Source organism: Lissotriton helveticus, chromosome 3_2 (assembly GCF_964261635.1).
Source record: "Lissotriton helveticus chromosome 3_2, aLisHel1.1, whole genome shotgun sequence".
Lineage (NCBI taxonomy): Eukaryota > Metazoa > Chordata > Amphibia > Caudata > Salamandridae > Lissotriton > Lissotriton helveticus.
In genome coordinates this window covers 87,749,608-87,767,392 of record NC_136062.1, presented here as the reverse complement: position 1 = coordinate 87,767,392, position 17,785 = coordinate 87,749,608, and the positions used below count along the sequence as shown (strand labels likewise).

At 41.4% G+C, this 17,785-nt stretch overlaps 1 protein-coding gene across 1 annotated transcript in view; it reads left to right on the top strand.

Moving 5' to 3' along the window:
• The window catches only part of ARPP19 (cAMP regulated phosphoprotein 19), a 45,898-nt gene that overhangs the window by 9,256 nt on the left and 18,857 nt on the right, over window positions 1-17,785 (top strand). The window contains exon 2 of the mRNA XM_078684846.1: window positions 8,294-8,416. Coding sequence (XP_078540972.1) covers window positions 8,294-8,416 — 123 coding nt within the window. The remainder of the gene's footprint in view (window positions 1-8,293; window positions 8,417-17,785) is intronic.

Below are 17,785 nucleotides of genomic sequence, written 5' to 3'. Positions count from 1 at the left end.
TCGTTTAATTTCCAGACCATGTATAAGGAGTCGCAGTATCATTCTTTGTTCTGCGTAGCTTTCACTCTGACTAGTCAGCCACTGTGCGATGAGCATTTAGTACACAAATTAGCATTGGCAAAGCCAATAATTATCTTAAAGAAGATCCGATCTTGAATATAATATTAAGAAATCAAAATGATCATGGGAGGGAAATGCTCAGGCTGCATCACACTCCATAATTTTCGTGCAGGACCAAGACTAATTTGTTTTTGCTTGGTCTCTCTCTGAGTAATTACCAGTGGCTGAGATTCATTGAAGCATTCCACCCATCAACTTTTTGTTTTCTTCTTTATGATTTCCTAAAACAACTCTGACTCTATGCTCTCTGTGCATAGAAATCTAGCTATACTGCAATGAGGCCTGCAGCAGGCCGAAACTGACCTGGGGGTTGCTTGTGTTCCCAGCTACAGGCGGACGTTGTCTGACAGTTCAGCTAGGCTTTTCAGTTGGAGCAGAAGCAAGACTGATTTGCATGTGGCGGGTCTCTGCTAAAGTTGCATAGTAGCCCAAAAAACAAGCCTTGGTAGACCCAATAGGTTTCGCCTAGGTGATTGATTTAATAAGCTGTTTTTTGTTGTAAGTTGTAGATTGGTGAACAGTTGTGCAACATAAGTTACCGAACCTCCATTAAAATGTTATGGTTTGTTTATTGAGAAACGGAATATATTTTGCTTTTACTGGTGGTACTATAAAGGAGTGAGTATCTGCCCATTTAAAGCGCAGACTGTCTGGACCTATTCAAATTATATTTCTACTAAACTCGCAAGGTAACAGGCGTTTTATATTTAAACCCCAGAGTTACAGAAATGTGTACATTTCTTTTACTGTCCTTCCATTATTTAGCACCAAGAAAAGCAAGCGTGTGATGGGCAGGCACACAAACCATTGAAAAGTAACAGCGGAATATAAGCACCTTTTAAGATTTATACTAAATACAATAGATTTCAAAAGCACAGCACAAGCGCTGTGCAGGTGAAACCCTAACACGAAGGGACGATATGTGGATTAAAGTACTTATAAGTGGCTGAGATGAATTCACACATTCTACCCAGCACATTGTGCTTAATTCACGCAATCTATCTGTTACCTTTTTTTGTTCTTGAAAATAGCATAAAATATTTAAATTTTTGTGTTCTTGCTGCGGTCATGTGCCTTACGCTTGAGGTAGTATCTTCCAATATGAAATAAGTAATGTGAAGTTATTTCTTGCAAACGTGATTTTTTAATTTTTTATTGTCCGTTGGCAAAGCTCTGGGTTGTAAGAGAGCCCTGTCCCTCTTATAATTTGTTCCATCAGTTTGTAAACTTGGTGAATTTGTAAAAGGTCTGCATCAAAATCTTCTTGAAACGAAGGACTGCCCCAAAAAAAATCTGAAGTCTTCACATTTCAATGCAGTTCTTGACTTAATCAGATTTCTAATGCGTTGCCCATTGTGCGCTTTGTCAAGTTTTTATACTAGATAACATGTTTCTGGTACAACTACATCCACCGTGACACCGGTTATCAAATCCAGCTGCAAATTAATTGGCTCCTAATTTATTACTATTTGCAATATTTCTTTGTCCTCCACTTATTTGCCCCCCACAAAAACTGGCTCTGTGCCACAGCAACGTTCAAACAGCATTTTTCTTAATTCCGATGCTCTGCTCATAGCGTAAGATTTATTTGAAAAAAATAGCCCGGACATTTCATTCTATAAATAAGCATTAGAAACAAAAACCAGTTTGTGTTTATTCCTATTTCTGTGCACTGCAAGCATGGCTACCCAAACCCATCGAGGGCGATTGCCTTTTTCGCTCTTAAGACCTCCTTTCTTATCCTTGTTGTTTTGGGGTGGCGGGGTTGGTTATATAGCGCAAAGCAGACCCAAAGGTATCAGAACGCTTTACATGAATGCCAGTTGCATTGCAGATAGACACATTGCTTTTTTTGTTAGGCATGGAAAGATTAAGTGATTTGCCCAGAATCACCAGGATGTTGAGCTTCCCTGCCGAGACTCTAACCGGTTCCCCATCTCTGAGGTTGCACGCTCTAGCCGTTATGCCACATCGTCTCCCCTAGTTCAGTTCAAATACTGCGGAGCAAGTTGTTACCTATCCAGTGTGTCGTAGTAACCCAGCTTTTCCCTTTAACTTCTTGCTGTCTTATCCACGAATAATCTATTTTGCTATGACTTGAAGTTGCCCTTTTAATTTCAGTGGAGATAACGAAGTTTTTCAATTTACACTTAAATCGAAGTTTTTCAATTTACACTTAAATCCAAATTTGTATCTTCACTTAATGTTTTTTTTAACTTTATTATCCGATTTAAAAACAAGCAATCTAGCTGTATGGTGAAGTTTATACCATATTTTGTTGTTTTTAACTTGACTTAATATCTTGTTGTAAGTTCATTGGCCATTAAATTCCAGGAGGAAAGGGGCAAAAAGCCAATTTTGGGAAAAAAACTATTGCATAACTGACGGTGTCTGGTAAGTTATCTGTCTGAAAATTGAATAAAGGAGCTAGCTTACATCCCTGTGTGAACCGTATTTAAGAGGTACTGCAGGGTTAGACAGCCTTAACGTTTACCAACACTTGTGCTGTATTATTGTTGTGTAGTCACTCTAAAATATTTAAAAGCTGAAGCAAGATACCGTTCAAGTTTTTACACCACAAAATATTGCAATCAACAGGGCGAATTCTACCAGCAAGTCCACAGAGCAGCAATACAGTTGGCCTACTTCATATTTAAACTTCTGTGCAACACCGTAGATCACCCCTGTCCAGTCGGTTGAAAATGACTATTACAAACAAATTACTTATCCTGGCTTATAGAACTTCCATCTTTAGAATTTCCATAAAATCAGGAAAATAAACACCAGTTGGATGGCTACATCCCTTTGCTTATGTTAAGCATTATTAATGACTCCCCAAGCCAAGAGTCTGAACTAGCACCAAAGCACATTGTCTAATTTGATCAGCTCACAGTTGAGCTGCCAAGTATAGGTGTTATTTAGTCCATCTGCCTGTGACCGTTTCTTTTATATTTTGGTATAGTGAGGAGGAAACATAAGAACGCTTATATCTTGATCACACTAACTTAAAGCTGGTAATGGTTATTCCATCATTTCTCATAACTTCCTGTGCTTCCCATCATATTCTGTTTTCAAACCTCTGACACGGGTATTGCCCTGGGCCTTATAATGAATGATATTGGGTTGGGAACCACTTAACAATTTCAATCAAATATAATATGCTTCCCTTACTGATCTAAAACGGTGTACTGCTTGCTGTATGTTAACCTTCTGCTGGTAATTAATTTTTTTAAAAGCATTTTATTGTAATAATTGACAGTTAGACAGCATGTCATTTTAAGCTCAGTCCACCGTAGCAGAGTATGGTTAGCGCACTCACTGAATGATTATACACAGCCATTTAGCCAACAACCCGAGTCGGGAAGGCGGCGATAAACAACGTATTAGGAAAAACATTACAACTTGAATGACAATTCCCAGCACCCAGGTTTGTGAAAATAGTATACACTCCTTGGTCGTAGTTCGGAAGGACATTTTCCAGATGCTCACTTTTAACATGGTCTGGTCTGACCTGGATGGCGGAATTAGACTAGCAGGATGCTTATTTGAAAGTCCCATCCTGCAGGCGATATCTGCGTTTCACATTGGGACATGCACCTTTTCAGTTTTCTGTGCTCCCTCTTGGCCTCACTAGAGCTCCTTGGGTGTTCACAGCAAGGCTTTGATGTTGTCTACACACACGCACGCGCGCACACACACACACACGTGTCTACTGGAGTTCATCCATCTGCATGGCGTTAAAGGCTTTCATTCCTTCGATCAAAGTAAAGCTGGTACAGGTGCTCACAGACAATACCACTACTATATGGTACTGCAATGAGCAGTACTGGTTGGGTCGTGGATCTGGAGCCAGTTGGCCCTGCGTCACGGGACATGGCTGCAGCGGCAGGAGATTTTCCTGGTGGTTTGCTACCTTGTGGGATCTCCGCCAGGGTGGACTAACTCCTGTCTGCTCCTTCTGAATCACGAATGGCAGCTACATCCGGACGTGACACAAGTTCTCTTCTTCAAATGGGTAAAACCTTCGCTTTGAGGGGGCGATACGCCAATTTTCGATTCCCTAGAATGAAGGAAGGCAGGGCAGTGCAGAAAAGGAGTATATTTCGTCTGGATCAACCTATGCTTTAAGATCTGCTCTGCATTGGCCATAAAGCAACCCCCAGAAGATTTACGGGCTCACTCCACCAAAGCCAAGTCTGATACCACTCTTAGTTCCTGTCCTGGACAGGTAGATGTGTGGCTGTCCCTCCCTATGCTCTCATAGCACTAATGTCTAGACAGCCCAGTCCCTTGAGAGTGGTATTTTGCCCACTTGGTCCTACAGGACTTCTTAGTTTGAATCTGTCAGACCCACTACTAGGAGATACTGCGTTGGTATCTTTCAGAAGGTAAGGAATCTGAGGTTAGAATTCACTCTTGGCGAACAAATCCCTATCAGATGAACAAGTTGCTTACCTTCAGTAGCACTCTTTCTGATAGAGACTATACCTAACTGCAGACCCCTCACCAATTGTCCCTGTTCTGTGCACTGAACTCTTCTCATTTAAATGTGTCCCAGTTAGAGGCCTGCACACTAGTCCCCACCAGTCTGGAGATTGAGTTCCCTAGTGTCAGCGTACACAAGTGGCTCCTATACAGGGCCCCTTGTGTCTCTTCTTGAGTGTAGCAATGGCTGTTTGGAGCTGCAAAGTGCCACCTGTCGATGTGCTAAATGTTTTCTGGATACAGTCTGACACTCAAAAGGTGAGGAATCGGCTGTTAGTCTCTGCCAGAAAGGGCACTACTGAAGGTAAGTAACTAATTTCCACAGGCTCACCCGTACATAGCTAATTCATAATTTTGGATAAAAAAGTAGTATAAGTAGTCTCAAGTGCAACACCCCATCTCGTTGTGGCTGCTCATGCCTTCAAATTCTCCTGCAATTTTCAGCTCTACAGACATGCTTCGTACGTACCTCTTCAGCTCTCGCCCATACAGATGTCCCTAAACCAGTCCCCATTTCTCGAGGGTCATGCCATTTTTTTATTAGCTATGCAGAGTTTTGCCAGCAGTAGGCTCAGCAAAGCAAACTTACTGCTAAGTTTATTAGCAGGAGAGGGGATCGAACCCAACAGTCTCATCATGGGCTGTACCATCCAACTGCTGGCTGTATTGAGGTTCTCCACCTCTGAGTGCCAGTAGGATGTCTGCATCAGACAAGACCACACCACGTAAAGAAAGTTTACCAGCAAGCCCCTGCACCGGGTTAGTGTATTGTGTATAAATGGTGTGTTTGGTTTTGGGGAAAGATATGTCTGGTGCACATGGTTACACTGTATTAGTTAAAATCTAGCGTTAGAGCTAACCGTCCTGACCCCCTCATGCATCCGTTTCCAGCCTTGTGTAATCATGGGCTTGTAGAGCAGATTAATTCTAATCTGCTGGTGCAGGGTCACACTCTTGCCAAGGGTTCTTATCAAGTAAGGAGGAATTGACACTGGAGCGAAGTCAGACTATAGGTAATTTATTAATCCTTCATGAATGGGTCTCCATCCAACGAGCACCATGGAGATACTCAAGGAGAGCACGCTTGAACGATGGTTACATGGGGTTTTATAGGGAAGATCACAGACAAGGAACACCCAGAGGTAAATAGAGCCCTGGGAAAAACACACAAATGAGAATCTGTAAGAATCAACAACCTTGGTGCCTTGTGTAACTGTCTCGTCCTGAAGCTGCATGACCAGATGGGCTATCTGAGCAAACTTTATCTAAGGCTTTACCATTGTTTACAAAACCCACAGTGCAGACATCAGCTGTTCTTTTGTGCTGACTTTGCATGTTTACGCAGCCTACAATGTCTCATTTTATATTTGTTACCTAATGTTTATGCAAGTGTGGTGTCTAGGATAGAGCCAGGCTAAAAACGGAACAAAGGTGAGCATGGATGAGGCACCGCTGAATTCGAAAACGAGATTCCGATCGTTAAACGAGGGCTTCAGATTTTAAAGTTTCACAGTCCTTAATTTTCAGCCGTGCTAAATGCATTCTAGCAGGTACATGTGTTAAGCGTGTACATTAATATTAATTAGTTCATACATTTCGGTACGCATAATCATTTCTCTATTTAATTCATGAACGTTGACTGGGGAGGGTTTGATACTACTACAGACATTTATACAAGTGGTACATACCATAGGGGCACATTGGATGCAGCAGCAGCAAGTGAGAAAGATGGCTCCTATGATTATTATTCCCATTAATAACTTCCAACTCCAAGTGGATATAAGTCCCTGTACTCACTCAGACCAGGACCGTGTTCCTCGGTCTTGCTGTATTTCTGCAGCTATTTTTTGTAACTTGGAAATGACGTTCTAGACTGAAGGGGCGTGGTTCGGTATGGACACACAACAGCTACTACCGATGGTGTGGCATGCTCCACCACAATCTGCGAGCACTACATCAAGCACCATTCTATTCTGAAGTTACAATCCTTGTAATTTGGAGCTCTTCTGTAATATTTCCTAGAGCCATTGCTGTCTGATTAGTTACTGCTTCTACTACTCGGGTTAGGCGTCTAATGTTTCTACTATTTAGGGCTGCACCAACAAAGAAAAATAGTCCCAGATTAAAATCAACGTATTGCTGCAAGCTGTATCAGTCTGATCTACTATATCACTATAGTCCTTTCGAATTATTTAAAGAGATGTCGTTAAGCAATTTCTGGCCTTTGTGATAGGAGGCAGGTGCTAAGAACACAGGGGGCCGCAAAAAGGACACATAGCAAATCCCAGACCAACTGACTGGTAATTGGTAGTAACCCTTATTTCCACAAATGAAGTAAGTGTTGTGGGAAGACAGAAAAGTGCTACTGTTTGTTCCAGTAATATTTAAAGCAGTGGTACAGTCACTTTTTTCCCCACCGAAAACTTCCATTTCTGCTCTGCTCACGCAAAGTTCTGCTCGGACTCTGGTTACAGCGATAACAGGAGGCCCATTACCCTTAGCTGTTCGGGTGTAGGAGGAAGACCTATCTGGTGGAGGAATTTCCTCTGCAAAATTCCTCCCTTATCAATACACCTCCTTTGGCTTGGGGATCTCCTTCTTCATCGGGGTAACAGACCCTGTTGAGCTGGGCATTGAGTCTACCCACACCGGCCAAGACCTTGTGACTTATTTCAGTGGCCCACAATAATGCAAACCAGGCTCTACACAAACCATTATGTGAGAATGGCAAGGGAAAGAAAGGCTTGCCTCCCTTTTTCTGATGAGCTGGCACCATTCCACATACCCAACAGTTGGTAATGTGGAACAGTGATTTTGGTGCGTGGGGCACTAAGACTGCACCAGATTTGTGCAAGGTTTTGATGCCGGCAGCAGGTCCTTAAAGAGCGCCTAGTCAGTCTTCTTACTTGCCCACACTCCCAGTGTATTTACATACTTGTAATGTTTCTAAACAAGCTTTTGTCTTTCTTTTTCCATGTTTCTCTCATTGCATGTAAGCAACCTCTTGATGCGTTATCCTGGCTTCTCAATTTAGGGTTTGACAGGTGTTGAGGTATTCCAGAAACGAAAGGTTAAGCCATGAATTGAAACTGAATCAATTTCAAGATTTTGTGTGTGTGTGTCTCTCTCTCGTCACTGGAGCCCAATTCCTGAATTCTAAAAAATGCAGAAGCTGCTTACTTCATACCCATACCTTCTCTTCGTTTGTTCTCAGTGTTTGGGGTATTATGGTGTGCTGCCTTGGGTATACTTGCAGTCAGGGTTTTTTTCTGTTTAGTTCAAAGCCGAACAACCATTGAAAAGCCGTGCATAGTCAGAAGAAAGGTTAAGGTGTCTGTTCATGTGGATGACCTAATTGAAGAGTGATAGCGACTTTAATTTACGAAAAAAAGTATGGTCACAAGTATGAAAGTACTCTGGCTCACGACTGAATAATTGTAATGTGTAAGCTGCTTTTTCTGAGGACCATTGCGCCTCCGCTAGTACAAGAAAAGGCACTTTGTGTAGCTCTAGAATTGCTTGCATGCCTCCTGAAAATACTGGTATTTCTCAGTCGCCTTAATAAACGGTGTATTCAGTGGCTGAAGAATATCTTAACAGCAATGAAATGTATGTGTCTTGAATTTTACATTTTTAAATAAAGGTGGTATCTAGATCTATTAAAATGTATATATTTTTTTTTCTTCAGGAAATGGATGATAAGGTCATCAGTCCAGAAAAGGTGGAAGAAGCAAAGTTGAAATCAAGGTATCCTCATTTGGGACCAAAGCCTGGAGGATCTGATTTCTTGAGAAAACGACTTCAGAAAGGAGTGAGTGTTAATAAAGCTGTACATGGTTTCATATATGTTTTTGTTTGTAATGAAAGACTCTGAAATATACCGGTGAGTCTTATTTTATAGATCCTGTTAAAAAGCTAAATATCACTATTTAAATAAAATATGCAAGTCTCAATTGCTAAATCGCCCTACACTTCCCCTTTCCGATAGAACTAAGATGCCAAAACTAGGTATTCATAAAGTGATGTAATGTTTCGCAGTGAGAGGCCAGGTTCAGTTCTGACCAAAACAACTGTGGATAACTCCTTGGGTTGCACAATATTAGATATTTTTCCTCAACGACCTTCACACTTTTAGCTACTGACTTGGTTCATATACATTTCATCAGATTTATAGACATTAAGAAAGCAATAGTGACAATTAAACTCCTCATTTTTTAATATTTCATACTCATTTTTTCTCATTTCTTTTATTTTTAAACATCACTCATATTTTCAAAAATCTTCATTTCTTTTAAAGTTGTAAATCTTCATAATTTCATAATGATACAATTCTTTTACAATCATAGACATACAACATTTATAAAAAAGTTATACTAAAGAACATTTCCTCAGAAATCTTTTTCTGCAATTTCCCGCCGGGAAGAGAATAAATACATACAATCAAGTAACAATCACACCAATACACACACTCTTACCACAACTACATTCATACGCTATCTGTACACAGTTGAGTAACTCCTGGCAAGACGATACTCCAGCCAGCATATGAGTCCCGGACAAACCAGAAGACTCCACACAAGGTCGACGCGCGTTTCGGTGGACAGCAGTTCTATAAGCCACCTTCCTCAGGACCTATCCAGATATCACGCAAACAATTCCCAGGGGTCCTATATAAATATATAAGATAGTCAACACTATTGCAGATATGACAATAACATTTGTATACATAAACGTGTGTTCTGATAAGCCAAAATGCAAACCCGCAATAACTGCCAGGGATCATACCACACTTGGACCTTTATTAAATCAAAAAGAGAGGAGAATGAGATCTTTGTAAAGAGTGACAACCAGTGTGTTTACAAATACAGTATCAACATCACCAAAAAAGATAAACTAAGAAATCGGAAAAACATAACCAACACCCTGTGTCCCAAACATTTCCTCATACCAAAGAAACATGAACTTTTGGAAGCAATAGTACTACCTTCACTTACATAAAATCAAAAGGGCTAGACTCCTGCACCTTGGTGCTATCATTCCAAACTATGAGTCCATATAACTGAAGGTCATTAAGTTCTCCTACGGTAAATTTTCAAAGACGTCCTACAAATGGAAGGTTATATTTTAAACTATTTCTTTTCTTGCAAAACTGAACGGTAGAGAGAATTTTCTACCACATCCTCTTACCGGAAGACTTGTTGTGTGTATATAGATGTATCCACTTCAAAAAGTCACATCAAGTCAACTGAAAGAATGGTGTATTAAGTTCTAATCAGTATTTGCTGTTATTAATACTATATTATTGCTGTTATTAATACTAGCTAGCATTAATTCTAATATCACCGTGGGAGATCTTAATGACCTTCAGTTATATGGACTCATATATTTTGGAATGATAGCACCAAGGTGCAGGAGTCTAGCTCTTTTGATTTTATGTAAGTGAAGGTAGTACTATTGCTGCCAAAAGTTCATGTATCTTTGGTATGAGGAACTGTTTGGGACACAGGGTGTTTGTTTTTCCAAATTTCTAAGTTTATCTTTTTTGGTGATGTTGATACTGTATTTATAAACACACTGGTTGTCACTCTTTACAAAGACCTCATTCTCCTCTATTTTTGTTTTAATAAAGGGCTAAGTGTGATCCCTGGCAGTTATTGTGTGTTTGCATTTTGGCTTATCAGAACAAACGTTTATGTATAAAAATGTTATTGTCATATCTGTCATAGTGTTGACTATCTTATATATTTATATAGGTCCCCAGGGAATTGTTTGCGTGATATCTGGATCGGTCCTGAAGAAGGTGGCTTATAGAACAGCTGTCCACCGAAACGCGCGTCAACCTTGTGCGGATTCTTCTGGTTTGTCCGGGACTCGTATATGCTGGCAGGAGTATTGTCTTGCCAGGAGTTACTTAACTGTGTACAGATAGCGTATGAATGTAGTTGTGGTAAGAGTGTATGTATTGGTGTGATTGTTACTTGATTGTATTTATTTATTCTCTTCTAGGGGGAATTTGCAGAAAAAGATTTTTTTCTGAGGAAATGTTCTTTAGTATAACTTTTTTAAATAAATCTTGCATGTCTGATTGTAAATGAATTTTATCAATATGAAATTATGAAGATGTACAAATTTAAAATTTAAAAATGAGTGAATGTTTAAAAAAAGAAATGAGAAAAATGAATATGAAATATTAAAAAATGAGGAGTTGAATTGTCACTATTGCTTTCTTAATGTCTATAAATCTGATGAAATGTATATGAACCAAGTCGGTAGCCAAGTGTGAAGGTCGTTGAAGGAAATATCTAATATTGTGTGTTCTTTTCATACCCTTCTTTTCCCTGACCCAGATTCGTTGTAGGGGTCACCTATATCTAGCCTTAACTCCTTGGTTTGACCAAGACAAAACTGTAATAATCATTGCCTGTAGTTAATGAGGGCACTCATTCATACTTAAGAAATGGCAAAGAGAAAAACTATACGTTCAATACTAGTTTTCCTTCACTGAAACATATATTACATTTATCAACATACAGTATCTCTACTTATGCATTGCATCCCACAACACTTTTCCCAAGAGGGATTTCTCATCACAAAATATATTGGAAAAATTACCCAGCTAAAGATTTTTACCTTCCAGTTGTGATTTGGCTAATCTTTAAATCATGTAACTTGACGAAACTGGTGTTCATAATCCCTTTGAAAATGAGCATTGCAGGAAATGTAGTTAAGGCATGATCTTGACAGTCTTCTTAGTAGCAGGATGATCTGGGGTGAAGTATCAGTAAACCTAGAGACAGTATCTTAATCATTATCCCTCTCAATAGTAACACCACTCATAGAGTCCTTGGTTTGTAGATACCTCGATGAAGAACATGTGTGTTTTTCTCTTTTGCAGGAGTCCAATTATTTAGAAGTTGAAAATAATAGTTTACTTGCCAATCCATGTAGAATGCCAAGAGAATGGCCACATTGGGAACGATGGTGAAGTTGCAATATTTTTAATGAAATACATTTCACATTGCAGCCTGACAAACCAGTGTTCGTTCTGGGTTTAATCTTGGCTTTGTAAACCTGTTTGATTCGAACTTTTCTTATGAATGCATAGTATGTGCCACTATAAGTTAAGCCAGAGGTTCCCAAACTGTGCACCACGGCACCCCGGTGCGCCGTAATGAGGTGCCCGGGGGCGCCGCGCGTACAATGTGGGAAATTGCACCAGCGTGTTTGCTGCCCGCCGTGCCTCGTGGGGCCCTCTGCACTAGAAAATAGGTAAGTGAAGTCCTTCTAAATGCCAAGAATTAGCTGCAGCATGTTAGCGAGTAATGCTGCTAAAAACTGCGTGTAATGTGAAAGCCTAGCAACCGGCCAGCCTGGATTTTTTAGTGACGTCATCCTTGTCATTATACCTCTGTGCAGTTTATTCGTTTGTTGGTACAGACAGTGGGTCTGCCAGCGCGGCTAACAGATGACAGCAAACAAAACTTTGAGAGGGCATTGCACATGGTGCGGATTATTTAAAGTATCTCTTGCAACACTTTACCCAGAGAAGTGCTGACATTTAAAAGAACTGTTTGCAGATTTGGACTTCCCACGAGGTTGTGCGACAGTTCTTAAACTTTGCTCAATATTTTTGATTATTTTATTAGACCCTGGCGACCAAGTAGAGCCAGAACCTTGCCAATTTGCTATATTAATTAATTAATTTGTATATCTAGCTCATGCACATATCCTGAAAATGTCTGTATCCAGCCTTCCAGGGCCTGTGTTGGACACACCTGCACTATCAGATGTTATGATCCGGAGGTGGTAAACCAGCTGAGGCAATATTGTCCATCTATAAAGCTAAAACTCTGGCCATTGCGAGATATGGGGCAGCAATATGGGGATATAAAGATACAACTCTCGTTCAGAGGGAAGAAAATAAATTCCTGCGCGTCCTACTAGGGCTCCCCCAATCAACTGCCACATATGCAGTACATTTGGAGCTTGGGATGGGATATATTACAGATTTATTAAACATGGCCCCCATCCTACTATGGATTAGAACCTGGCTGAATCCCAATCTCACACTGAACCATAAGATCATCAGGGACTGTATGCTACTCGATAAAGTAACGGAAATTCAATGGCTGTCCTTTATTAAAGTTACATCGAATATCTTGGGGCGTCCAGAGATTTATACTAACCCAGAAGGTTTAACAAAAGCTGATATCAACTGGGTAAAAATAAACTTTATAAGATCAAGAGAAACAGATCGTGAAGCTACAGAAATGATTAAACCAACTGTGATGGCGCACTGCATGTTGCTATTATCTATGCCTTCTCAACCCTATCTGTCAATTGTCACTAAACCCTTCCACCGATGGTTGATTACTAAATTTCGTTTTAATCGGTCGCATTTACTATTGGGATCCTTTAGCGAGTGGTGTAAACCGGAGGATGCCGCCCCTTGCAAATGTGGTGATCATTCATATCAGGATACTATGCATTTTGTGTTCTTCTGTCCATTTTATATGGAAGGCAGGAAAAAGTTTATCACGCCATTATTGAAAAATAGGGGGTTCCTGCAGGTTAAACCTGCTTTACTCTATCTTCAATTAATGGAATACTCCGCTGTTATGTTTGGGGTGGCAAACTTCTTGGTTGCATCTATCCGTAACAAGAAACTAAAATCATTGGGGCAAACATCCTCGGAATATTTAATATCCCAAATTGATATTCCAACCAATTAATTGAGATTACACATGACACTAAATTTGTACTTTTTAAAACCTGCATTGAATCAGTGTTGATCCCATAAAATATGCAAGTTATATTGTATAAAAATCAATTTGACACCACTGTGTTATGCATATATGAAATGTACATTTTTGTAAAATAATTTTAATGTAATTTTGAATCCTTGTTTTTATCCTGTGACTGAATAGCATACTTTTACGATTTTAAAATAATCGAATAAAGTGGATTTTGATTTGACTTTATCCGGAGGTGTGAGAAGTTGCGTTTATGTGACATATTAAAAATATAGTTTGCTGGTATCTTGCTGACTTTTTCATGCGCACACAGTATCTCGCATTACGTTTTTACGCTGGGAATGCCTGGTTTGAGCAAGTCATTATCCACCTGAACTAGTCTCTTGCCTTTGGAAAATCAGAAGATAAATCACGTATTGGAGATTTTCTAGCAATGTTGCACGTAACAGTAAATTCGGGAATTGTTTTAATTTCTCTGATATAATTAACATTTCACGCCTAATATTATCAAACTTCCCAAAAAACTTTCTCACTTGACAAGGGAATGAGAGTGACTGAGCATTATAGTAGAGGTGCTTGTGCGTGTGAGAGTATTGTAAGGGATGGGATGATAGTGATAAGTACAGCTGAGCAAAGATCATGGGCAAGGAAAGAAACTGGTGACACTGCAGAATTTGGCCCAAGGCCCAAAGTCTGCACCATTTGAGAGCCAACAAGTAAATCCAATCGTTCTTTGTTTTTAATTTAAGTGCCACAATAATACTTTCATATGCTAATGTATTCGCACTTCAAATCATACATTCTGATGCTTGTCGAACCAGAAGCCTAATACTGGAAACAGCAATTACAAACAACTATTGATAAGAAGTATTTAATTTACATATAAAAGGGCCTAGTTTCCAAATTGCATCCCAATTACTTTAAGGAAGACAACAGGAAGTACTCCTGAGGTTGGGGTTACATCATTCCCCACCCGCCCACTGGTAAAAAAATGGTGGGGAGCCACGGCCAACTGCCAATTAGGTCAAGGGAGCCACAGTTCAAAAATGTTTGGGAGCCACTGAGTTAAGCTATGACTGGATGTAGGTGTATATGTATGGGTAGCTCCATAATTCATGAAGAGTTATCACATCATATCCTTCTCCTACTGATTGTCTTAGTACTTTTTCTCATGTTGGCTCTTAACAAATTTCTGCCAGAGAGGAAGTATTACAGAAGAATGTCCAAAGGAAGATTGTCAGATTTAGATTAAAGCCAGAATTTTCCCTGGGGTCAGGATTGAAATGACTGGTGGTAGTTTTTCAAGCACATGAATTATTGTTGTTCTGTCCTTTTAGTGTGTTTCCTTTGCAGGAAGATAGGCCTCTGTGAGTTCATATGCTTTGTTTCTAATTAAATCTGTGCGTCATGCTTTTCATGCCATACTAATAGATAAGGATGGATACTTTTAAACAGGTTAGACAATTGCAGAATCTGGTGAAGGACTCTGACGCGGACGTGTAGGGGGGAGAGGGGGGAGGTGAACCGAGACAAGTTTCTAAGTCCTGACTCCTAGATCTCTGCGACTGCTTACCCCACGATTTGCTTGGCGCCCGGGTTGCTGCACCTGGAGCAGACTGGAGCAGGCAGTGTGGGAAGGAGCGGCCCTGACAATTGCGGGAGCTGCACCCGGGCATCCGGCGAATAGCGCGGCTGCCATTAGCGGGCGGCTGCAGTAAGTGTGAGCCCCTGGCTGTTTTGCGGATGCGGCTCAACTAGGTTGGGCGCAGCCTGCAAAACCTGCCTTGTGTGACCTCACCCTCATCTCACCTCCTCCCCTCTGCAATAAGAAGCACAAACAAAAACAGCATACCAAGCCCCACCAGCCTAACCCTCAGCTCCCCCTCCCTGCTATAGTTCATTAGGCACAATAACGTGCAGATAAGGAGGGGGGTGGGGGGGGTCAGAGTTCATGGGCCTAAGGGGAGTCAGGAAAAAGCGAAAGAGGACAAGGGACACATAAAATAACGTATGGTATAATGGAAAGAAACTGAGCCGCCTTGCTCTGTTCAATCCCCACACCCCTCCTAGTCTTCCCAAAGGGTGCAGCTGTATCTGACGAGGCTGGTTCCAGACAAGGTTCCTGTAAGCATCCACGTTACAAGCCGCACCCAGGATTGGGCCAAAGCACACCCACCAAGAAATCAGGGAAAGCGAGAGGCGCACAAACAAAAGAGCAAGGAAGGCCCAAGAGGGGAAAAAGGGGGCCCACATGGCACTGAACTCGCCAACAAATTGCCTGGGTCAGAGTCTGCGACTCACCCAGACATGGATAAAGCCAAAGACTGAAAGCCATCCACAACCATTGTGCATTGCACAAGTATTCAGGACTCTGAGTTGGAGACCACCCCAGACTGACACCGACAAGTGCGCCAAGCGAGACAGCAACAATACAGGTATTTAAAGCAAAGGCACGAGGTTGCCTTCCACAGCAGTTGCAACAATACATTGCATGGAACATAAGGTCCTTCCCTCCCCCTCCAGAAAAGACTCAAGCATGCAGCTAGCCAATCGGGACATACCAATATTGAAAGACTTAATCAACCCACCAACTCTCAAGGGGCACCACCTTCAGCTCGTAGAGGCTCTAGTCCACACCCAGCCAGACTCGAGCTGGAATTTACTAACCAGCCAACCGACCCATTCAGACCCACAGCAACGCCTAACTTCAACCTGAAAACCCATGGGCAACTGGGTGCACTGCCAAGACAACATCTTAAGCCCATTTGCTCCATCCTACTTTCCCTTTTCACTGGCAGCCCCACAACTACTAGAACAACCGGGGTCTGCTACAGCCTGCACACAAGATTGCGATAGCTTTGCCATATCACCTGAACCCTTTAAAACTACTTGGCAAATGGACCAGTAATCGCCACAACAATACCAAGCGGGCACCCGCTTGATGAAGTTAAAGAGCCCAAGCTAGATCTGGCGCCTGAACACCATGACTAACTAAAAAACAAACATCCAAGAAAGATCAAGGACCGATCCTTGACAAAAGTACTGACTTGCTCCCCAACCACCTCCGTATGGCAGCTCCTGTTAAACAACATGGAAACTATTGGAACCGCTATGACATACCACGCTGACAAGCTAGACACCCAAGTCGAGCTATTAAACATCCTAACCGTCCATGTTCCGGGGATTGAATAAAAGTTGCATGTTCTCAACACCATGATAGCAAAGGTACAACAAGATCGGGACACTACATACCAAATGTCACTGTCCTCAAATTATTGACAAACTTGCAACAGTGGCAACTATAATGACAGAGCTGTTGGGGACAGTCAGGAAATTCAAACAAAAGTCCAAACCGGCAAGAGCCTGTAAACATGAGGAACTCAAGGAAGAAGGCCAGGCCAGTCCCCTGCCCCCTCGGAGCCATACCCTAAGAGACCAGGAGACCCATAAGGCCCCAGAGTACGTAAACTCATCCACACCTGAAGCCACGAAAGTGCTTGAGCAACCAAGCGAACAATCTCAATCCCGAGTGCAAGAAGTGTCACCCAATCACTACTTTTCACTATTGACAGCAGATGAAATCCCCAAACAAGCAAACTCGACAAATTCCCTCACTGGGAAAAGCAAACCAGTTTCAAACACCCCTTCATCACTAAACAAAACTCTCACCAAGCATGATGAAAATATTGAGACACAAAATGAAACAAAGTATCGGGAACGTGGCCTGCATATTGGACCGCACTACTTTCTCCCATGAGAGGCTGCCACCTCAAGATGCCCCAAACCACAAAAAAGTGATAACCCATCAACAAGGAAAATATACAGCTTATTTATTTCTCTGGATAGGTGCGAACCAAACAAAACAACCATCCAGGTCACTCAAAAAACAAACCTTGTTTCAACCCCTCCAAGAATGACCAAAGCGAGCAAGAATAATGACAAAAGCGAGCAAACTCTGCTCAGAGGAGGCCGACATCAACAGGAAAGTACTCAGAGGTGAGGTGCAATAACAAAGAAGTCCAGGCAAGCGCATAGCCCCCGAGAGGCATGGAGGTCAAATCGGCCACGAACCCTCAAAGCCCCCAACAAAACAGTGCACAACATCAATCCAACTTAGTCCTACAAAATCAAGAGTCCATTGAAGCAACGAGGGAATCTCGAGCGAGCCAAAATACAACAAACTGATCCGCTCAGCACCTGCCACGAAAAAAAAAAAGCTGGTTCCACAATATATCTCGAGGGGTGCCCACAACTTATTGAATAGAGTCTCAATACTAAGATTACTAGAAGCCCTCCCATCCCTGAGCCACATCAAATCCAGTGATCTGGAAAGAATAGAGTTCAAATCAAATCCAATCCTAACCGAACCAGCACCAAAATCACAATAGTAACTTGGACAGACCACTCCTTCACAGAACAGATCTTGC